This window comes from Arvicanthis niloticus, chromosome 9 (genome assembly GCF_011762505.2).
Source record: "Arvicanthis niloticus isolate mArvNil1 chromosome 9, mArvNil1.pat.X, whole genome shotgun sequence".
Classification (NCBI taxonomy): domain Eukaryota; kingdom Metazoa; phylum Chordata; class Mammalia; order Rodentia; family Muridae; genus Arvicanthis; species Arvicanthis niloticus.
In genome coordinates this window covers 31838509-31859590 of record NC_047666.1, presented here as the reverse complement: position 1 = coordinate 31859590, position 21082 = coordinate 31838509, and the positions used below count along the sequence as shown (strand labels likewise).

The following is a 21082-nucleotide window of genomic DNA, read 5'->3' as shown; positions in this document are numbered from 1 at the left end:
ACCATCTTTGGCTTAGAACATCTTGCACTCAAGAGGGAATCTTGAAGCTATTACCTAAGACATATAAGGGGTTGGGGTGGGACTCCTGACTGGTGGAGCAGATGCACCCCTATTGTGTCATACTGCTACTGATGTTTAGGTGACATCCTGCTGCATAGGCTCTGATTGGGGCTCTGGCACATCGTATGAGCATGTATGAGGACCAGGGCTTCACCACCAGAAAACAAAGTAAACAAAAGAGAGCCCCAGTTGGCTTGGAGGGATGCATTCCAGGATTCTCATCAGGCTCCAGCAGTAACTATGGATATCACTAGGCAACTTGCTGACCACCTGAGAACCTCCATCTTCTTACTAGTCATGAGAGAGACATCCTGACAGACAGACATGTTTGACTTACAATGAGTGCACTGGAAAGCAACATGGCCAAGCTTAGGGATATTTCCCTCTGGTTTTCTCATTTTACAGATGGGAACTGAGGCCCTGAGGAACAGGGACTTCCTGAAGTTCAGCCCCCTTTAGCTTAAAGGAGAATAACACTTGGGACTCTCAGCAAACACTCAGGGTTTAGAGCCTAATTGACAACCAGCTCCAGCTAGAAAGGAAACTGGGGTTAATTTTGTCCTGGCACAAGGCATAAGGACCCCATAACTCGTGCCTGGGCTCTGGTCCCACCCGCCCCAGTGGAGCACCTCCAGGGATCTGATTCCACAACCTCCTGGGAGCTTGGATTCTCAGGTGCTCACACTGGTTTCCCCCTCTTTCCCCTAGGAAGCAGTGCTGCAGAGGCAGAGCCCCAGCAATGGGAGTGGGTGCTGGGAGTAGAGGTCATCTCCTCCGCTGGACCAAGGAGCTCGCAGAAGTAAACCGGGATCTGTGAACATATCTCCGTATTGTGAACACGTGAACATTCCTTCAAGGAATTCTGGTCATGGCTGCAGAGTTAGAGAAGCTCTCTTCTATTCTGTATTGTTTTGTATGTTTTGCATATTTTCTTGTTTTACCATGTGTACACTATTTCCAAGATTTTGGGGAGTGATCCTATCTTTACACACTATTGATAGGCAGGCACTTTTCCACGAACCTATGCCCTAGTCCTATTTCCAAGCTCTTCCGATGGCAAGTAAGTCAATGGCTGAAATAGCACCCATCCGCTGCTCTTTCACATCTCCATACCCTCTGCTTGATGGTGCCTATTAATGGGGACTTGGGGGCAGCTGGCCAGGCCTCTTGGCTTCAAAGACTCTCCTCATGGCACACATTGCTTGGGGTCCCTACCTGCATGATGTACCTGTGCCCAGCCAGTTTTGAGGTTTCTTGCACAGTCAGTCTCAGGGAGGCTCAGCACCTGTGCTGTCCCCTCCCTGCAGCTTGGGAACACATGGGGCTCACAAATGCTGACACAGGACAGTTAACTGTGATTGTAGCTCACCAGTGGCCCAAGCAGGCCCTGTGGGCACTAATTCTACAGTATGGGGAAGGAAAAAAAAAAGAAAGCCAAGGAGGGACATAAGATGCCTCTCAAGTTCCTCTGCAGCCCCTAGGTGTCTTCTGAAGACAGGATTATGTTCTTAGCGATGGCACTACCTGGGTTCAGTATTGGGTTCTTTCTAGGGAGGGGTCTGCTTTGTCCAGAAGAGCCTGGCCAGGCTGGGTAGGATCTGAGCATGCCTCCGGAGGACAAGAACCTCCCAAGCCACTGTCTCCCATGTACACCTTACCTCGGTCAAAGCCGAAGGGACTTTTTTCTGTTTCTTGAAAGTTGAAGGGCTAATACTCTGGAAGACAGAGGAGAAGGTGCTGCCCGAGGAGAAGCGGGATGAAGACAGTGGAAAGCTCATGCTGACCGGACGCTCTGCAGAAGTGAGAAGCCAGGGGAGGGGTTGTCTGGAATGCTTGCTCAAGTACCTCCAAGGCTCATGGGGGTGGGAGTGGGAATAGATGGACCTAGGATGGCTGGCATGCTCCTTCCTGCTGATGCAGTGCAGAGGCTCTGGGGCATGGGGCCATTTTCCCAGGACATTGAGCAGTTTGTCCTGGATCTACCAGCAGGACTAGGCTTCCCCTCAAGACCTTGGTGTGGCTTCAAGAAGGCCCAAGATGCATCTGCTGTCTCTTCTGCCTGATACTTCTGGGCGCAGCTTGTCACTTAAGTACCAAGTCTCAGGGGTCAATTCAGCTTCCAGGGGACTCTTTCTCCTTCCCTGACTCACAATCCCTTCCCGAGCAGCCTCCCAAACATGTCACAAGATTCCAAAGACAAAAGGCTAATGAAATACTCCCAGAAGTCCTACAAGGAGCTGGGGAGATGGCTCAGCAGTTAAGAACATATCTGCTCCTGTATGGATCTAAGTCTGGTTCCCAGCACCATATCTGGTGGCTCACAGATGCCTGTAACTCCAGCTCCAGGGGATCTGAGGCCTTACTGTGGCCTTCTGGGGCACCGGCACTCACAAGCACATACCCATGTAGACAAACATAATTAAAAATAAATCTTTTTAAAAAGTTCCACAGAACAAAGGCCTATCGAATACCCCAAAGAATCAATCATGGTGGGCAGCCACTGCAGCCCTGCCTTCATAGGAACATAGCAGCTGTCATGTTCCCATGGAACCCAGGTGTTGAGCCTTGGCTTTCCCAGGGGCTGCCTTTATGCAGAACCTTCCCTCGATTCTTCTGGAAGAAGATTCAAGCAGGAACCCAGGCCACAAAGCAGATTCAAGCAGGAACCTTGGCCATAGAGGCAGCATGAGTACTTGGGGAGAAGCCATCAGGCCTGGAAGAAGGCAAGGGCCTTGTAAAGTTACCTCTCATGGGGCCTGGGACAGGCCCGTTCCTCAGCTTCAGCTCCTGGAAGCAGCCATCACAGACCTTGGCCATCCGGTTCTTGAGGCACTTCAGTGGATACTTGTTTCGAGAGCAGTTCCGGCACACAATCTGATGCCGTGTTGAGAACACACATGTTAAGCTGTCAGTCACCCTCTCAGTCTGTTAGCCTAGCCCTCACCTCCTCCAGGGAGCCTCAGGTTCCTAGCTGCTCTGTGTTACGTGGACCCCTGCTCTTCCAGTCTGGGCTGTAGAATGTCTCTGAGCAAGTAGCTACTCTCTCTGAAGAGCCGTGCCCATAACCATAACACTCTTTCCTCCAATGACCATAGTGGTGAGTACTCTAGTGTTTTTAACATGGTGTGGTGTTCGCAGAGGGGCCTGGGACTGCCATGATCAGTGGATCTCAGTGATATGGGCAGGAACAAGCTCTACCTCTTACACTGGCCTTGAACTCATCTTCCTCTGCACCTCCCTGAGCCCCACAAGCAGGGACATGTCCTCCCCTCCCCAAGCACACCCTCACCCCAGTCTGTCACTCACCTTGCCACAGGCATGGCAGTGGTGGCGCCTCACGGTGAGCGAGAAGTCACAGCCGCAGTTCATGCACATCATGGCATGTGTGACAGGCACCAGGGTGGGGAGCCTCTCCCCGAGGCTGATCCCCAGCCTCTCCCGGATCTGCGGCAGCCAACAACCACAGTCAGGAGAGAGAGCACAGCTGGCTAAGTGCAGGCCCTTTCTCCCTAATTCTGAGTAAAGTCTCCTGCATCCATTGCTCTGCTTGCCACATTGCAAGGCATGCTCCTGGGTTGAACTGTGGTGCCATGCTCTAACAGGCGGGACCATGAGGGCATGCGCATTGCCAAGCCCTGCTCCCCCAGAGGACAGGAGGCACTTGTCCTCTTTCTGTGCATAGGATATGGCAGGACCCACCCTAGGAACCCTGGGGCGGCACCACTCACCTCCACACTGTGGTGGAAGGCAGCCAGGGCCTGAGTCTTGTAGTCCTCTGGGAGCGCTCTGCTCAGACAGTAGTGCCACTCGTCCCGCTCAGCACAGGAGCTGTCGGCACAGGCTTGGTGAGCCACAGTGCCGAGGCTCTGCTGGACACCCTCTCTCTTGCTGTTTGAGTGCTCAGTAGCCTCTGGGCCCGAGTCTAGCCCAATGTCCAAGCCTCTCTCTGCCCAAAAAGCTGAGGGCCACCCAGAAGGAAGCTGGGTGGAAATTCTCAGTGCCCACTAGATGTCGCCCTCCCCCTGCACTGGAGCTTCCCACAGCACAGAAAAGCCCGGGCAGAGAGAAAGCATCACTTTGGCCTGCGGTAAGGCAGACAGCCAGGATTGCACTGCTTAAAGGGGATGTATAACCCTCCTCCAGTGGGCAGATTTATCAATGGCAGCTGGTACTCCAGGCCATAGGACAGACAGACAGCAGAGCCCAAGTCAGGAGCAGACAGTCAGTGTGGTCTGTCACCATCCTGTCATGGCTGGGCACACAGAAGCTACACACTGAGCCCGAAAGCCCCTGATTGCATCAAGCAGAGAGGAGAGGCAATGGAACCATCCCAGGAATCACTTCCTTCAGGAAGTCTTCCCTCTCCTTTGTGGGACTTCCTTTGTCCTTTCTATCCTATAGGAGTACAGGAAGCAGGTGCCACCTAGAGACATGGGGCTCTCCCCAGACCACAAATCGACCGGCACCTTGGTCTTGCATTTCCCAACTCCTAGACTGGTAGAAATAGATTTTGTTTATCCAACAACTGGTTCATGTTGTTTTAAGTACAGCATCATCCCACATACGGAGACCCTCCCGCAAAGACAGGACGGTCAGAGATGGGCAACCATTCATCACTTTCCTCTTGCCCTGTTGAGAATGCCAAGTTTGACAGCCCACTGAGCACATCTGAGTCACCTGAGGACCTCATGCTGCGCCAATCATCTGTAACATTTTTTTGATGAGATACTTTCATGGGGCCTATAGACCTCTGGGCATAGGAACCGGCATTTATGTTTGGTTTTGTTCTGCTGAAGCCTGAACCAGGGCCTTGAGTATGTCAGCCAGACACTCTACCACTAGGATAAGCCCCAAACCTCGGAGTTTTTCCTTTTCTTTTTTCTTTTGGTTATTGTTTTCTATTGGCATGCACATGTGCACATATGTGTATGTATACATGCCTATGCCTGTATGTGTTTGTATGTGAGTGTGTGTTGTATTCACATATCTATGAGTGATGAGGTCAGAGGTCAATTTTCCTCAATTCTTAACTCTGTTTGTCTTCATTTTAAAAAATTTGTTTTTATGTGCATTTTGCCTGCATGTACCTAATCTAAGCACACACATGCAGTGCCCATGGCGGCCAGCAGAGGGCACTATAGCTGGAGTATGGCTCCCCATACCTTGCAGACAGTGTCAGGCAAGACTCAGGAGTTTCAATCTTCAGAGCATAGGGTACTTTGTCCATCACAGGGCGGCTGACCTGCCAGGGAAACCAATGGCATCTGCTTCAGGGTGGGAGGGGGAGTAGCACAGACAGCTTTGTCCACTGGTAGTGGGTGGACAAGGTTCTGACCAGCATGGATGCCTTTACCCCAAGCTGTTCTGCCTTCTCCTCTCAGCATCCGCTTCTCAGACACCGTCCTCAGATGGCATCGAAATTAACTTTCCAGAATGTTCTCTGTCCCAAGAATTCCCCAAAGTGCCCACGCACCCTCATGTTTAAGACCAAGATAAACCACGCTAGTCCACACATTACACATACAACAGCTGAGAAGTGTTCAGTGGTGGATGAAAAGAGAATATGCATGTATGCGAATGTGTGCACACACACACAGACAGACAGACAGACAGACAGACAGACAGACAGATGAGATGAGACAGACATAAAGACAGAGATACACAGAGAGATAGAGAGACAGGGGGCAGATGTGGGTGTCCAGAAAAGAAAGGAGACTGACTAAGATTCCACAGAAACCTTAAACACAATGCTAAGTGAAGCCGGCCAAGAACACAAATGCTGGAACCCTGCCCACATGATGTCATTCAGCCAGTCAAATTCATAGAGAGAGAGCAAACAGGACTCAGTGTTTAATGGAGACAGTTTCTGTTTGAGAAGACTGGAAGGTTTACTGATGCGGGCTCTCGGCACGGATTCATGTCACTGAGCCGTCCTTCAGATGGTGCAGAGGGTTTTAATGTGGTGTGTGTATCTTACCATATTTAACAATGTAACCTAAACCTGTTTGTTTGCTCCCTCCAAGCAGTTTCTGCATTTACTGTTCTCCTTGTGGGGTGACCCTTTCCACTCCAGGCCCCATCCAACTGAGAATATTTCATTGATCCCTAGTTGTATCTGGGCAAGCCCGTGCTTAAACCTGCAGCAGTCTGCACTGAACACTGTATCCTGGGGCCTTGATCCTTGGTGGAGAAGAGCAAGGCTGGCTCCATGTCTCCAGCATCTCCCCTGTGGTGACACTACCCCAGGGTACCTGGTTTTAGATCTGTACCTTCATGTTGGCCACTGGCAGCGAGCTCCTCAGACGGTACTTCCCGTCCTTCTGGGGGTGAGTGTACAGGAGCGTGTCGTTCATCTGCAGAGAAGGCACACAGTCACACCAGTCCTAGCCCTGAAGGCTGCAGCAACTCTACATATGGCAGGTCCCTGGGCTCCGGGGTGCACCTCCGTGCACACCCTGGCAAGGAGCAAAGCCATACTGTGACCCCATCATGACAATTCTACTCCTATAGGGATGTTTGGGAGGACTTGGCATATTTGCCAATGCTCTAGTGCCAAGCATCAGAGGAGCTTTATGTATAACAGTCCCAAAGGGGAACTACCCACATGTCCTTGACAGCTGATGGATAATGAACCATGGTCCAGTCAGATTGTGAAATACCACACAGCAACCCAAAGGAGCTGGCTGCCAGACTGTAGCCACGTGATAGGATCACAGGCATTCTGAGATGGAAGGCCAGAGACTGTTAAGTGCAGCCCACTGCCTTTATGTGAAAGGTCTAACCCAAATAACAGCAATCAGGCTAGTTAGTGCCTGGGTCACTTAGGAGTGGGGAAGACCAATTGCCATTGTTAGTGGAGCTTTCTCGAAGTGTTACGAATGGCCTCAATCCTGATCCAAGTGGTAATCCTACAACGGTATACGCTAGCCAACAAAGACCAACATGTAACTTATGGCTGCCACATAGGACTCTACAAACAAAATAGTGAAGAGAGGAAGTGGGGGCTGGTGAGGTGGCCTATGTCTTTAATCCTAGCACTCAGGAGACAGAGGCATGTGAATCTGTGGTCAGGGCTGCATCGTGAGACCATGCCATTAAAAAGAAAGAAATAAAGTGGGAGCCAGTGAGATGGGTAAAAGCAATTGCAGCCAAGATTGACGACCTCAGTTCAATCCCAGGGACGCACATGGTAGTAAGAGAAAGCAGACAGCCTCCCTTGCTTCAGGGTTTAATAGAGGCTGCCTCTTCAGGAGATGCACAAGGCCCTTGGTGCGGACACCCAGCCGATCCTTGAGCACAGCTTCGGTGGCTGCTTTTATTTCAATGCGTGACCCTCCTCCACTTCCACTGACTGTCTATTACCAAGACCCCCCTCTATTTCATCTCCTGATTCTCGGCCGTTAGTCTATGAGTTTCCCTCCCATTATATTCTGAAGGCTGAGGCCAAGGCTGTAAGTGATCTCTGTGCTCAGTGAGTGCTGGATGCACAGAGCTCGTAGCTGCACCACCATCATGCTCTGGCAGTGTGGGGAGGCAGCTGAGGGCAGCCTCACTGACAGTCATAAGAACGGCAGTGAGAGGCACAGGGATGGGGAAACTGAGACACCCAGAAAACAGCAGGCCTACAGTTTGGCTCTTGGGGGGCGTTCCCTAATGGCCTCTGTTCACAGGATGGCACTGTTGGGAGGCATGGAACCCTGAGAGGGTAGGGCCTAGTGAGAGGAAGTTAGGTCATCGTGGCGTGACCTTGAGGAGACTGTGGGAACCCAACCCCTTCCCCTTCCTGTCTTTTGCTTCCTAGCCATGAGGTGAACGATGCCTCTGCCTTGCTGCGCTACTTGGCTATAGTCCCAAGCTACAAGGCTACACCATCAAGGACTGGTACCTCCAGAACCGGGAGGTGGATCTTGCCTTTCCTCTTTAAATCCTGATTGTCTCAGACACTTGTTCTAGAGGTAGACAGCACAGAAGGTGTAGTGTCTTGGGGTCCTAGATTAGAGCAAAGAGCTACTTGTAGCATGAGACCCTGGGTTGACACTGCCAACCCAAAGGTCCTGGATAATCCCTAATATTAAAAGTGTGGTTGTGTGTCCTCAGCTGTGTTGTGTGTGCTCACCTGCACAGAGTGATGGACTGGAGGCTCAACCCTGGCTACCCTCTGGGTCTTGGCCATCTGCTGAGGAACCTAGACAAGTTGGTCTCCTCACCTCTCTGCTACTGCACACACCACAGAAAGTACCTGAGTAAAGTTATAGTACCAGAGGGAAGCCCTGGTTTGAACCGGTTACAGTAGGCATATGAGCTATTTGTTTCAACGGCTACACTCCCCAACCATTCAAATAACATATAAGCAGTAGTGATTTTTTTTTTTTTGCTTTGTCTTGTTTTGTTTAGTTTTAAAGGCTCAGTTTTACATCCTGAAGGTTGTCCTGGCTCCTCTGTTTGTCACCAAATACTGGCCCTAGAAAGCCAACTGCAGGGCCTGCCTTATCTCCAGTGCTTACCAGGAACAGGTGCCGGGGGTGTCGGCTTTTCCCTCTCACCCTCATCAGTGTCCCTTCCTTCAGGAACTCCTGTGGGGAGAAAAGCCAACCTCAGAAGCGGAATGAGGAAGTCTGGGAAGGCTCCACGTAGGAAGCAGTCACCACAGCTGCCAGGGTACCCAGCAACAGCTTCTATAAACTCCCAGGCCCAGGAACCCAAGCTGGGCAGTCCAGCCTTCTGTGAATGTTCTCACACAGCACCAAGCTCAACAGTGTTCCAGCCACCAAGTATGAGTCCCACTTAGGACTCCCTCCCTAAACAGCACTACAAAGGGTCCATTCAGAAGATGCCCTGGGAAGGCTTGCTGAGTATCTGGACCTGTGGATCCAGCCCCATCCTTCTGAAGGATACAGACACAGGCTTCGTAAGGATTTCAGAGCACAGAGTCTCTCAGTCAGAACCACACATGAGATTTCAAAGAATCCTAGACTAGCACCATCGTGCCGATGTGGCTCGCTCCCTCTTTCCAACTGGCATGGATCGCACTTTTAGCTGTTTTCTGAGCTGAGTTGTCTGTTTTCCATCTGGAAGCTAAAACTCAAATCAATCAATCTCTCTCCCACCCCTCCCTTTCTGGGCATAGAACCCAGGACCTCGCACATGCTATGCATGTGCTCCACTCCTGAGTGTCACCCCAGTCCCCGTTTTGTTAAGAATGCTATTTTTATGCTGCTTTCTTGGGGCTTGTCTTTTGAGAGCTACTCTGATCTCTGCTTTTCTGGCAACTTGGAACTAAAAACACTGGGTACATTTTTTTTTCTCTCATTTGGAGAACTACCCCAGGGCAGCTGTCATGAGCAGAACTGACTGGCACTGTTTCTTTAACTGCCCCGAGAGGGCATCATGCAAGGAGGGGTGCAGACAAGCTCCAGGGTGGTGCACCATGTCCCCCACCCCTCCTAAACAGCACCTGCAGCCAGACCCGTCTGGGACCAGCCCAGCTGAACAATAGGCTTATCAGAGTCAAGCTGGCCCTTGTCCTTGCCCAGGCAGCACTCACCCTTCCTGGCTGGAGGAGGTCCCCTTGGCCCCGCACACTGTACTCGATGTGGACCAGCTTCTGCAGGTTTTCCTGTGGGCAGGAACAGGAGATGGTTACCCCTCCACTGCCCTACCAGGCACTGTGTGTCCTCTGTAAAAGGACATTGCTTTCACTTCTGAGGAGAGAACAACTCAGAAAAGACCAGTCTAAATCCAAGCTCCTAGAAATGGCAGGCACATGGGCTCTTCAGCCTGGGATTTGCCAGAGATGAAAGATGAAGGGATATCACACCCTTGGCCACAGTGGGAGGAAGGGAAGGCTGGCAGATGGAGGTAACAAGAATGGGGGGCCAGCGAGAGATGGTTCATTTGGTGGGTAAAGGCACTTGCTCCCAAACCTGATGGCCTGCCTAAATTCACTGTCTTAAAACCCACTTGGTGGAAAAGGAGAACTCCATGAGTTGTTTGTTCTCTGATCTTCAAGCATATGGACACAATACATGTAAAAAAGAAAACAGTATGCTTTAAAAGAAGGCAATTGAAATGTCCTTGACTTTGTGAAGGTCAAATGTGGGTTGGTAACAAAATTCAGGGTAGTGAAACTACAGACACTATGGATAGGACCCAAATGGCTCTCTTCTAAGTGTCTGTCAGGCATTGAGGGGACATGGGAGGGGTCAGAGTCCTGTGAAATGGCAGTGAGGAAGCACTGGGGAAGCCAGAAGCCCACTCGACTCAGGCAAAGGCCATGTGCTCCGAGAAGAGGGCTCTGTGCTATCACACAGAAGCTGACCATCTCAGAGAATGGGCAAGGACCTGTCCAAGCCCAGCCTCAGGCCCAAGGTAGAATGGGGCTGCCACAAAGCACCAGGCAGCCAGACATGCCCTCCCTCAGAGAAGGCATGAGTGGGGAGAGGGCCCTACTGCATATGGAGATTTCTGGAAACAAAGACTGGAAATGAATCTGCAAGGGAACTCAGCACTTAGGGCCCCACAGACACATGAGCTGCAGAGGAAGGTAAGGCTGACAAGGATGGAGACCAGACTATTCCTAAACCCAGCTTAACCTGTGACCAGACTGAATCAACTGGCCACTCTCCCCACGTTTCACCACACATAGTACAACCAAAAACAAGATGCAAATACTGTTCCTCTCAGCCCCCACATAGCTTATGTTTATAGTGCCTGGTATTAAACCAAGAGTCACAGGAACACTTTGGTTGCAAGGCTGGAAACCAAGCTGGAACTGACCTGAAAGCTTCCTCCTGCATGGCCAGCTTTCATAGGGCTATGGAGGTTGCTGGGGGCCGGGGGGTGGGGGGGGAAAGCCATCAACGGTATTACTCAGATACAAATGTTGTGTGCTACAATACTGACCTTCTAGGCATGATGTGTGCACTGGTACAATCATGGCATGAAGGCTATAGGACTAACCAGCCACTTTTGGATTGGATTTCCACAGGCAGGAAGACACATCTGTCACTGTAACCCCAGCTAAAAGCCCATGTTTTTATATAGGCCCTAGGAGGGAACCCACTACGGTTGCCTTGATAAATGGACACGTTTCAAAGCACATTCTAAATATTCATGTTTGTACACCTAAATTAATGCTACCCTTGATCTTGGTCAGAGAAGCTTCCCTCTACAGTGGTCAGACTTCTAACTGTTAACGTGCTGAGTTTAAGTGACGATTGGGTACTCAGACGTAAGTGGGAAATCTACATCCACCCCTTACTCCTAAGGCTCAGAGAACTCTGTAAAAAGGGGGGAGGACAGAAAAAGTCTAAGGATGGAGAGGAGTGCCGTGAAATGCTATCTTCTAGACGTGACATGGCCATTGCACTCATCAACCCACGTCAGTTATGGTCACCTGCATGAGACCTGCCTAATATCACTCCAACATCAGCCAACATTCCAGCAGGAAGAACCAACTGGACTCTGCGAGTTACCATAAACGATAGGAAAGGACACAGAGGGAGAGAGATACTGGAGATGCTTGGGAGGACTAGAGGGAGCTTGGGGTAGTTATGATCAAAATGCATCTTATGTATATGAAGTTATCAAATAACAAGTAAAAGGTATGCTATTTGTTAAAGAACAAAATCACAAGAACACACATCTAAAACCAAGTTAGGTTATGGGGTGAGAGGGCTGCAAAGATGGCTCAGCTGAGGACACTGGCTGCTCTTCCCAAGGACCTGGGATTGAGTCCCTGTACCCATATGCCAGCTCATAACCAAGAGAGCTGGCCTCTCTTGGTCTCCACACACACACATGAGGCACACAAACTTACATGCAGGCAAAACATCCATATACATAGAATAATAAAATAATGGAAATATTAAATTACTAAACCAGGAAGACAAAGCCAACTCATTTTTCAGAGAGAAAGCATTCCGCACATCCATTACAGGTGACAGGTGTTGGAGCTCTGAGCAAAGGACCAAAGTAACTATTATGTTAGAGGGTCAGGTGCAAAGGATGACCCTGTATTAGCAGATGGAGACCTTCATGAGGGCTGCTGACCTCATAGGGGAGTTCAGGGGAATTAAAAACAAAAACATGCAACCTGCAATAGCAGACATGAAAACTCTTTACCGGTGTGGCTATGAACTGAACCAAGCTGAGGAGAGGAAGAGCCAGAAGCCATGAAGACAGATCACTAAGTACACAGAGTGAAAACAGAAGGGCTGGGGAGGTGGCTCAGTGGCCAAAGTGCTTGCGATGAGTGCATACATGAAGCTTTGAGTTCAATCCCTCATACCCATGTGAAAGCAGGACATGGCACCTATAATCCCATCACTGGAGACATGGATATTGGTCAGCCAGTCTAGCTACATCCATGAGTTCCAAGGTCAGTGAGAGACTCTGTCTTAAAAAATAAAGTGGGTTACCAGGTGTGGTAGTACATGTCTTTAGTCCTAGTACTTGGGAGGCAGAGTCAGGTGGATTCCTCTGAGTTTGAGGCTACCCTAGTCTACACAGTGTGTTCCAGGACAGCCTGAACATAGAGACAGCTACATAAAGAGACTTTGTGTTTTTTTTTTTTAAAGGTGGAGGCCCACTCTGCAAAATGAAACCTATCCCTGGCACCACCACTAGAGCCAAGAACCCATGGCAAGGCAGGTCCTAGGCCCTAGCAGAGAGCCCAGCACTGTTATTCTGCCACACGGACATCACAGTTAACTGATGCCCAATAACTATTGCTGTAAGATCTGTACATATCTCAGCCTTCACCAGAGAAGCCACTGTTAGCAGCAGGTACCCACCATTAGCCAGGGTGTAGAGAATAAGAGACTGCAGAATGTTCATCCCTAACTGGGACACCTGTGTCACACCCCTACCTCCCAAGGCTCAGGGGGCAAGAAGACTGTTAGGGCCAGAGGCAGTGTGTGGCTACAGGAAAACCGTTTTCCAGACTCAAAAGGGCAGCTGCACAGATGTCACTGCAGTTGTGACAGTGTGGACTTGAAAAAACTCAAGGCAGCTTGGAGAGAGGGAAGGTGAGCATGAGGTGCAACTCCTAACTGAGATGTTGGCAATTGGTAGCACTAGTGGAGAGAGAGGTGGTTCTCTTTAAGGATGCGATCCCCAGCATGGCCACCAGGTTCCAGTAGAAAGCCGCATACTCAGTTCATGTATTGCCAGCACTGACTGGACCAGATGGGGAGGGAGAAAGGGGAGGGAAAGCAAGTACACAAATTGGGGTGTGGAGAGGAAGGAGTTGGTTCTGGGGGAAGATTTGAATATTACCAGAATGCATTGTATGAAATCCTCAAGGAACTAATTAAAAGACAGGTGGAGAGCAATTGAAAAAGATACCAACATTGATCTTCACATGCATGCACATGTTTGTGAATAATGCATACATACACAAAAAAGAGAAAAAGAAGTGTGTGGGGGGTGGAAATTGGGGGTAGTGAGATAATACAGCATCCAAGAGAGTTAAATGAATGCCCAACAAAGCCCAGATCCAAGCAAGAAGCTGGAGACTGGCAGGCCCAACACAGTCCATTCCCCTTAAGGCTCTCCTTACATCCTTCCCTAGATCAAACCATGCATATATGTATATGCATATGTGTCTGTATATGTACACATGTACACACACACACGCACACACACACTCATGTTATATAACTTAAGCTTGCCTTGAACTTGCAGCCATTCTCCTGTCTCAGCCTCTTAACTTCTGGGATTATATGCATGAGCTACTGTACCCAGCTAACAGAGACGATATCACAGCATTCAGAGGGAAGGACACACACCACAGAGGACAAACATAAGCATCACAACGATGTTCTTAGCAGAGACTGTGTGAGTCAGAAGACAGTAGTGCATCATCTTCAAGTTACTCAGAGAGAGAAAAAAAATAAAGGATCAAACCAGCTTTTAATATCCAGGACAGATATTTTTCAAAGGTGAAGGTAAACTGCTTGGGAGATGGATGCTGGGAGGCAGGTTCTTTCTTGTAGAACTTTTGGTAAGTTGAGCAGCTAGAGCCATCTGGGTGACTGAAGTGGACAGACTGATTGGGTATGGAAATATCCACACTCTCCATCCACACGTCTACACATAGGTCAGTAGACACACACCCTTTTCTTCACTCTGTCAACCGGGAGCTCCCAACAGAAATGAGAGCCTGTGCACAGTATGCCTCAGACCTAGAGCTTGGTTTCTGGGCTTCACTCCTGAGCTCTCTCATTCGGGGACCTTGGAGAGATAGTTTATCTTAAGACAGGGAAGGAAATAAGACCATTGAGTCTGGCAAATCCTAACATTCTTGTTAAGGAGGTGATGGACAAGTGACAGAAGAGTGAAGGAACTAACAAGAGACTGACTAAACTCTCCAAAGGGGAGCACAGGTCAGCTGGGAGAGTACTCCAGAACCATTCTTGCTGAAGGAATTCTTTCATTCTTAATATTGTGGGTTTAGAAACATTTTATGTTGACTCTTCTCTATTTGAAAAATAAATAAATCAATGTGGGCTAAAAGAAACATCCACGAATTGGTACCAACATAAATGATTAGACTGTTTATGTTTGAGGATGGGCTGCACCCATTATTGAGGGGGAAGAGACATCTCCTACAAAGGATTCCAGAACACTTAGAAGGTTGTCAGCTTAAAGGAAGAGGGAACAGGTTTCTCTGTACTGCTTACATGTGGGCTGAGTACAGCGAATTTTTTTTTTTTTCAGAGACCATGGGAAAGGAACACATAAACTCAGTCAGGTAACCAGGGTCACGACATACCAGGACAAGATGGAATCCCACCTTTGTGATCTCCTTCCCACATACCCACAAACCCGGTCTCATAAAGAGGAAAACGTCAGATTCCAACAATGGGTACCTGCAGAATACATGGCCATTCTCTCTCAAGACCTTTTCAGTCATGAGATCCAGGGAACATCTGAGAAACTGGCTCCAGGTGGACCCTTCAAAGATGTAACGACTGAAACAGGGCATTGGGCCTATGAGAACTCTGGGTAATAATGTCATTTCCACACTGGCTCTTAACACAGCCAGGGCTCCACGTTCATAGAAACATTAACAATGGGGAAACATTAGAGCCCATGGGAACTCTTGGCACTATCTTCTTAAATTTTTCTGTAACTTAAAAGTTATCTAAATATAAAATATGTTCAGAAAGTAGCATGGTGGGCTTCAGGGGCTGGGTAGGGTGGTGTTTAAGGACAAAGTTTCAGTCTGGAAAGATGAAGACATTCTGGAGATGGCTGTGTGACAACTGTGCAGTTTGATGGGAGGCTAAGGGCTAGGAGAGGTGGCACACCTAGGCTTAGCTCATGAGAGGCAGAGGCAATCGAATCTCTGTCTCAGAACAAAACATGACAGCAGCAGCAATAACAACTGGCTACAGCTGTGGATGGACATTTCTGCAAAGACAACATACTGACAACATGGCTGACAGGTATACGCAAAAGTGTTCAACGTCAGTCACTCATCACTGGGAAATCCAAACCAGACCGACGAGACACCACCTCCCTCAGAAGAATGAGCAGTATTGAAGAAGAGGGGAAAGGGTGTGGGAGACAGAGACCCGTGGTAGAATGCCAGCATGTTACACCTTATAGGAATTAGTATGGACTCTCCATATCCAAACCACTAAAACTACTATATGATCCAGCAATCCTACTGGATATGTCTAAGAAATCAGAACGGGCATCTCACATAGATACCCACACTCACTCCCATGACTACTACGGCATTGCTCTCAATAGCAGAGAAACAGAAGCATAAATGCCTGTCTACAGACGAGTAGAAAAGAAAATTCCATCCATTCACAAAAAATGGAGAATGATTCAGCTTGAAAAAGACCAAAACCCTGTCATTTAAACAAGAAAGGGAACTGGAGATCACTATGTTAAGTGAAATAAGCCAGACGCAGAGAGACAGGCACCCCCTGATCTCCAGAGCGGAGTTGGGAATGGGTGGGTAGAGTGTTATTCATTGGGAACGAAGGCACAGTTAAGACAAGCAAGCACAGGGTTGTCTCACAGGAAACAGCCTGCCTGTGTCTTCCACCACAGCATTTGCCTCACCTTGAGAGAGCTGAGTATGGCTGCCCCATCCCTCCTATGGGTACAGTGTATTGGACCTCACTTCTCCCCGAGGAGGGGAGACATGTTCATGTTCATGCCAACATAGAGACTGGACTTCCTGAAGCAGGATGTGGAGACCACCACCAGATGCTATAGCGACAGAGTCCTGGCTTCTAAGCACCTCTGTCTTTCAGCTGCACTGAGGACGCCTCACTGAATGCATAGGATGTTAAAGTGACAAAGGGTGAGGTCCAACCCTCTCAGGGGGAGGTAAGAGGACCAGATGACTATGACAATTTGGTCCTCCTGGAAGCAGCCCCCCCCCCCAACTAACCTGTGTATTCAAGCCTGTCCCTTCAGATTCCCACCCTAGCCAGCTCTAGCCTGTTTCCAGATCTAGACCTACCAGCCACACTAGGTGACGAAACACAGCAGATGTACCCCGATCTCCTACCCCAAGCCTCTGCCCAGGCCGTTTCTTCCTTGACTTCTCATCTACATGCCCACGTATGCAGAGCCCTCCACAGCATGTCCTCTCATCAGAAGTGATCCTACCTCCTCTAAACCCTAACTTTGGGACACTCCATCCTTTGAACCTTCAGCCCCTCCCTCTCTCACTAACTACTATCCATGGTTATTAGTCACTGCTCTGGTGAGCTCAAGGCCCGACTTACATAGGCAGTGGGAAGTCCCCAGACTCCATTTCCTATTCCATGTGGGTTCTCTGTACCTGCCAAAGCACATCTGCTGAGCAATGCCGTGCCGTTCACACCACTATCACCCTCTTCTAAACCAGTTAAAGACATAACTAATGGATTGCTGAATTCTCCCACTAGGTTAGGGCTCAGCCTCAGGCTCATACAAGTGTGCAGGGTCCCAGGAGACAGACAGTGGGGTTGTGGAAGGCAGATGAGAAGAGTGAAGCAGGCCTTGGACTCCACTCTGGAGAAGCCAATGGTGCAACTTACCCCTTGTTCCATGCTTTCATTGGCACGGTCTGTCACTTTGGAGATGAGAGTCAGAGCACCTGGAGAGGAAAGGACAGATGGCAGCTTTATGAGGACTAGGCCAGCTTCCACTGCCCCTGCCTCTTCTCTGTGTGTCTCCTCTGTCTTCTGTGGGCCACGAAGATGGAGTGACGCCAGATTTTCCCACTATAGCAATAGGTCATGAACCTAACCCCAACTCTTCCATGACTGCCTCTGTTTCTATGTCGGCTGACACCCTGGTAGGGGCTGAGGCACCAGCCCAGGAGGAAGCATGGTGTTAAGGGAGCGGAAACATCTTAAACAAAGCATCCTTTGTAGATCACTCCACTGTGTGATCTTCTCTGCCCCTGCTGGTCAGACCCCCAGGCTCCCACAGCTAATGATGGGAGAGGTCATTTCAAAGGATTTGAGGAGTCTCTGATGGATATCCTAGAGGTGTCGTATGCAGGATACACACAGCTGGGCTGTTCTAGGTCTACACTGGACACTGGTTTGAGTGTTGGTGGACAGGAGACACAACAAGGAGGTGTATTTTCCTCCAGGGTCTCTCCAGACTTACTCTGAGTGTTGTCGTACTCAGCTGAGTCCGGGCACAGGTTGTTTAAATAATCTGGAGGGAGAGGAGGAAACAACCATCAGTTCTACCAGTGAGGCAGTCTCCTGCCCTCCATGGTGACCTCCATCAGAATGGGGCATCCACTTTTTCAACACATTAGCCCACTTCAAGACCAGGACCCTCTTAGCATCCTGACCACCACTACTAGTCACTGACTCATTCAACCCATATCTATTCATGATCTGCTGTGTGCCTGGTATGGCTGTACCTCTAGGGTACAGGCATAAGAAAGTACTTGCTGTCTATTGTTTTCTGGTTACACGACATGACAATCTACACAGTGCTATATTACGGTGTGACTATATTACAGTGGGTCCACCCTGGTAGGGACTGAGGCACCAGCCCAGAAGGGAGCATGCTGTGGTTGAGGGAGCAGTGAACATTTTAGACAAAGCATCCTTCTTGGACCACCCAACTCCATGACCTTATCTTCCTCTGCTGGTCAGACCCCCAGGCTCTCACAGCTTAGGATGACAGATGTCATCTCAAGAGACTTGAGGAGTCTCTGGAGGATACCCCAGAGGTGTCATATGCATAATATATCTGGCTGGGCTGCTCCATTTTTATATTACAGGGAGGAGGTGTTACCTCTTGACATGGTCCTAACCTTGCTATCCACCCTCTGCCTTGCTCCTTAAGGTCTGGCCATCCAGGCAGTCTTGCTGCCCCTTGAACATCCCAAGTTTGTTCGTACCCTTGGACCCCTTGGCATCCTTTCTAGAGCTTTGTACCATTTCTTTGCTCAGATATTTGTTCCTTGCCACCTCCTTGGAGAGGTCTTCTCTGCCGTATCTAACACATTAGGCCCCTTCCCGAACCCTGTACCCACTTGCTTTTTTTTTTTTTTTCCGGTAACATTTTCAACACAGATATTATATATTCATATATTTTAATATATTTGCATATTTAGATATAAAATCATTGGTACTGGAGATGGACCCAGGGCCTGGCATATGTTAAGCCCATGTCTTGTCATAGTGTAGCTCTCCATCTGAACTGTCATTTGTTGCCTATTTCATTTACTGCATTGCCAGCATCCAGCAGAGGGCTGGGATATAGGCAGGGCACAGTGGTGACTTCATCAATTAAATGAACAGATTCTCTAGACCTCAACCCCAGCACAATTTCCTTGTGACCCATGAAACTGCATGTGCTCTGCCCCACAGGGGTGTCAGAAGGACACCTATGGGAATCACAGGAACAAGATAGGGACTGATTCTATGTGGGAGGCTGTACACAGTGAGTGGAATACAGCACAGAGGTGCAGGGAATCCATGAGGCCGAGAGGGAGGGCCTGAGCCTGGGCCCTGGGAGATCACTGTGGTGATTTGAATGAGAATGGCCTGCCCCCATAAGCTTGTATGTTTGGATGCTTGGTCACCAGTGAGTGGCTCTATTTGAGAAGGATTAGAAGGCTTCTGAGGTGTGGCCTTGCTGGAGGAAGTGTGTTATTGGAGGTAGGCTTTGATGACGCAAAAGTCCATGTCAAGCCAAGTGTCTGCCTCCCTGCCTGCCTGCCTGCCTGCAGACCAGTGACTAGCTCTGAGTTACTTCAGCACCATGTCCACCACACTTCCTGCCATGATGATAATGGACTAAACCTCTGAAACTGTAAAGCAGCCCCTAATGAAATCTTTCTCTTGTAAGACCTGTCTTGGCCATGGTGTCCCTTTACAGGAGTAGAACAGTGACAAAGGCAGTTATTCACTGATAGGCTAAAGAGAAGAGGCAGCCAGGTGGCAAAGGGACAGAAGGCGAGAGGAAGGCTGGAGAGCCTATCACAGAGCTAGGAAGGACAGGCCTCAAGAAGTAGTATGCAGCAAAGCCACAGGGGTGTCACAGGCCTGAGGTGGAACATCTACTATTCTCACCTAGGAAGGCAGCTTCTGAAAAATGTCAGCTGATTTAGGAAATGCACAATGAGAGTATCACTAGGTTTCTGGGTTTGGGGACAGGAGGAGCCACTGAAGCAAGGTTGAATCTGTGAGGCCCTAGGCATCTGGAGCAGTGCCATCTTCCTCACACCTGCTTACACACATGAAGTAAAGTCTTTGTTCCCATGTTACCCCACCTCAGTTCACCGGGACCCAAAGGGCTCACCAGTGAGCAGCACTTGGTACTGGAAGAGGCGCTGGACTACACGCAGCATACGATGCTTCATGCTCTGGCCGCCCCCTTGCGAACTCTGCTGCTTGGATAGGGGAGGAGAGATGCTGTCAGAGACCCCACCACCCCACCACAGCGCACCCCCTTCATCCTGCTTTCCGACCAGCTGCAATCTCCCATATTGTCAGACCCAGGCCGGCTTCCACCAGGAAGCCCTCTCGGATCATCTCTCCAGGTTAGCGGTCAAGCTCAGAAACCCCCTTCTCTGAGGTCCTACTGTGCCCGACATTAGTAACAGAAGCAAGCTTCCCTTTGCCCTCCCAGGAGCTAGGCTTCCAGTTTGTGGCCAGTGCTAACCATTTCCTTGGTTATCCTCTGGCTGGGTCCCTGCTTGGTTGATATCAATGGAAGAACTAGTTGCAAGACTCTCCTGTGGCCTAGCCACCTGCCCTGCAGGGGTCATTCATTCTGTTCTGGTTCTCCTCCTGTTGGGGTGAACATTCTAGCTCCCGCTGGGTCTCCTCACCTACGGCCTAGTTCATTCCTCCTGTATGTCTCATTTACTTCTCTTAAGTCTCTCCATGTCCCCCCTGGCTGGGCCCCAATACATCTTTACAGCAATACATCCCTAAAGACTTGGGACCCACCTCAAATTCCCGGACGGTGGTGGCCAGCCGGGGTGAGAGCAGGCAGCTCTCAGCGAGCAGCCCCAGGTACCTGTCAAACTGCAGGATGTGTACGGCATGATGCTCAAACTCCTGTTCACGGGCCAGGAAGATGTCGGCCACCTGTGGTTGGCCCTCCCCACTGTTAGGGAGAGGACAGGCAGTGAGAAGTCAGCCTTGGGACAAGCAAATGGTGACAGGAGGGGTTCTAAAGGCTGTTTTGCTTGGGGTACACACAACTTACCACCTGTTGCTGGACTCCCTGTTTGTCACCTGGAGACAGCGTTTTTGTATTTGTGGAGGTTTTTGTCTATCCCCCCACCCCTAGGTGGCATAAATGGGGTGTGGGACCCCAGGCTGCTCACCAATCCCCCAGCCTCTGCTCCAGGCTCTCCAGGATGCCCTGGTGAAGGTCACAGATAGCTGGGAGCTCCCGAAGGCCCTGCCGCAGTTCCTCCTGGGCCAGTGGCTCTCTGCCCTCTTGCTCTACGTTCTCCAAGGCCCTCAGGACAGCTCCATGGAAATCCTGCAACCCCAGAGGCCTGTTATGCATGGAGGGCCCT

At 49.7% G+C, this 21082-nt stretch overlaps 1 protein-coding gene across 3 annotated transcripts in view; it reads right to left on the bottom strand.

Moving 5' to 3' along the window:
* Fgd5 (FYVE, RhoGEF and PH domain containing 5) overlaps nucleotides 1-21082 on the bottom strand; it is a 97735-nt gene that overhangs the window by 5645 nt on the left and 71008 nt on the right. For 2 of the 3 annotated variants that reach the window (XM_076940131.1, XM_076940132.1), the window contains exons 6-18: nucleotides 20885-21045; nucleotides 20502-20661; nucleotides 19849-19939; nucleotides 17692-17742; nucleotides 17112-17170; nucleotides 9605-9676; nucleotides 8565-8633; nucleotides 6330-6413; nucleotides 5223-5302; nucleotides 3789-3888; nucleotides 3367-3504; nucleotides 2805-2934; nucleotides 1719-1852 (exon numbers count right to left, since the gene is read on the bottom strand). In XM_076940131.1, coding sequence (XP_076796246.1) covers nucleotides 1719-1852; nucleotides 2805-2934; nucleotides 3367-3504; nucleotides 3789-3888; nucleotides 5223-5302; nucleotides 6330-6413; nucleotides 8565-8633; nucleotides 9605-9676; nucleotides 17112-17170; nucleotides 17692-17742; nucleotides 19849-19939; nucleotides 20502-20661; nucleotides 20885-21045 — 1329 coding nt within the window. The remainder of the gene's footprint in view (nucleotides 1-1718; nucleotides 1853-2804; nucleotides 2935-3366; nucleotides 3505-3788; nucleotides 3889-5222; nucleotides 5303-6329; nucleotides 6414-8564; nucleotides 8634-9604; nucleotides 9677-17111; nucleotides 17171-17691; nucleotides 17743-19848; nucleotides 19940-20501; nucleotides 20662-20884; nucleotides 21046-21082) is intronic. The other variant, XM_034512230.2, reaches the window with a different exon arrangement.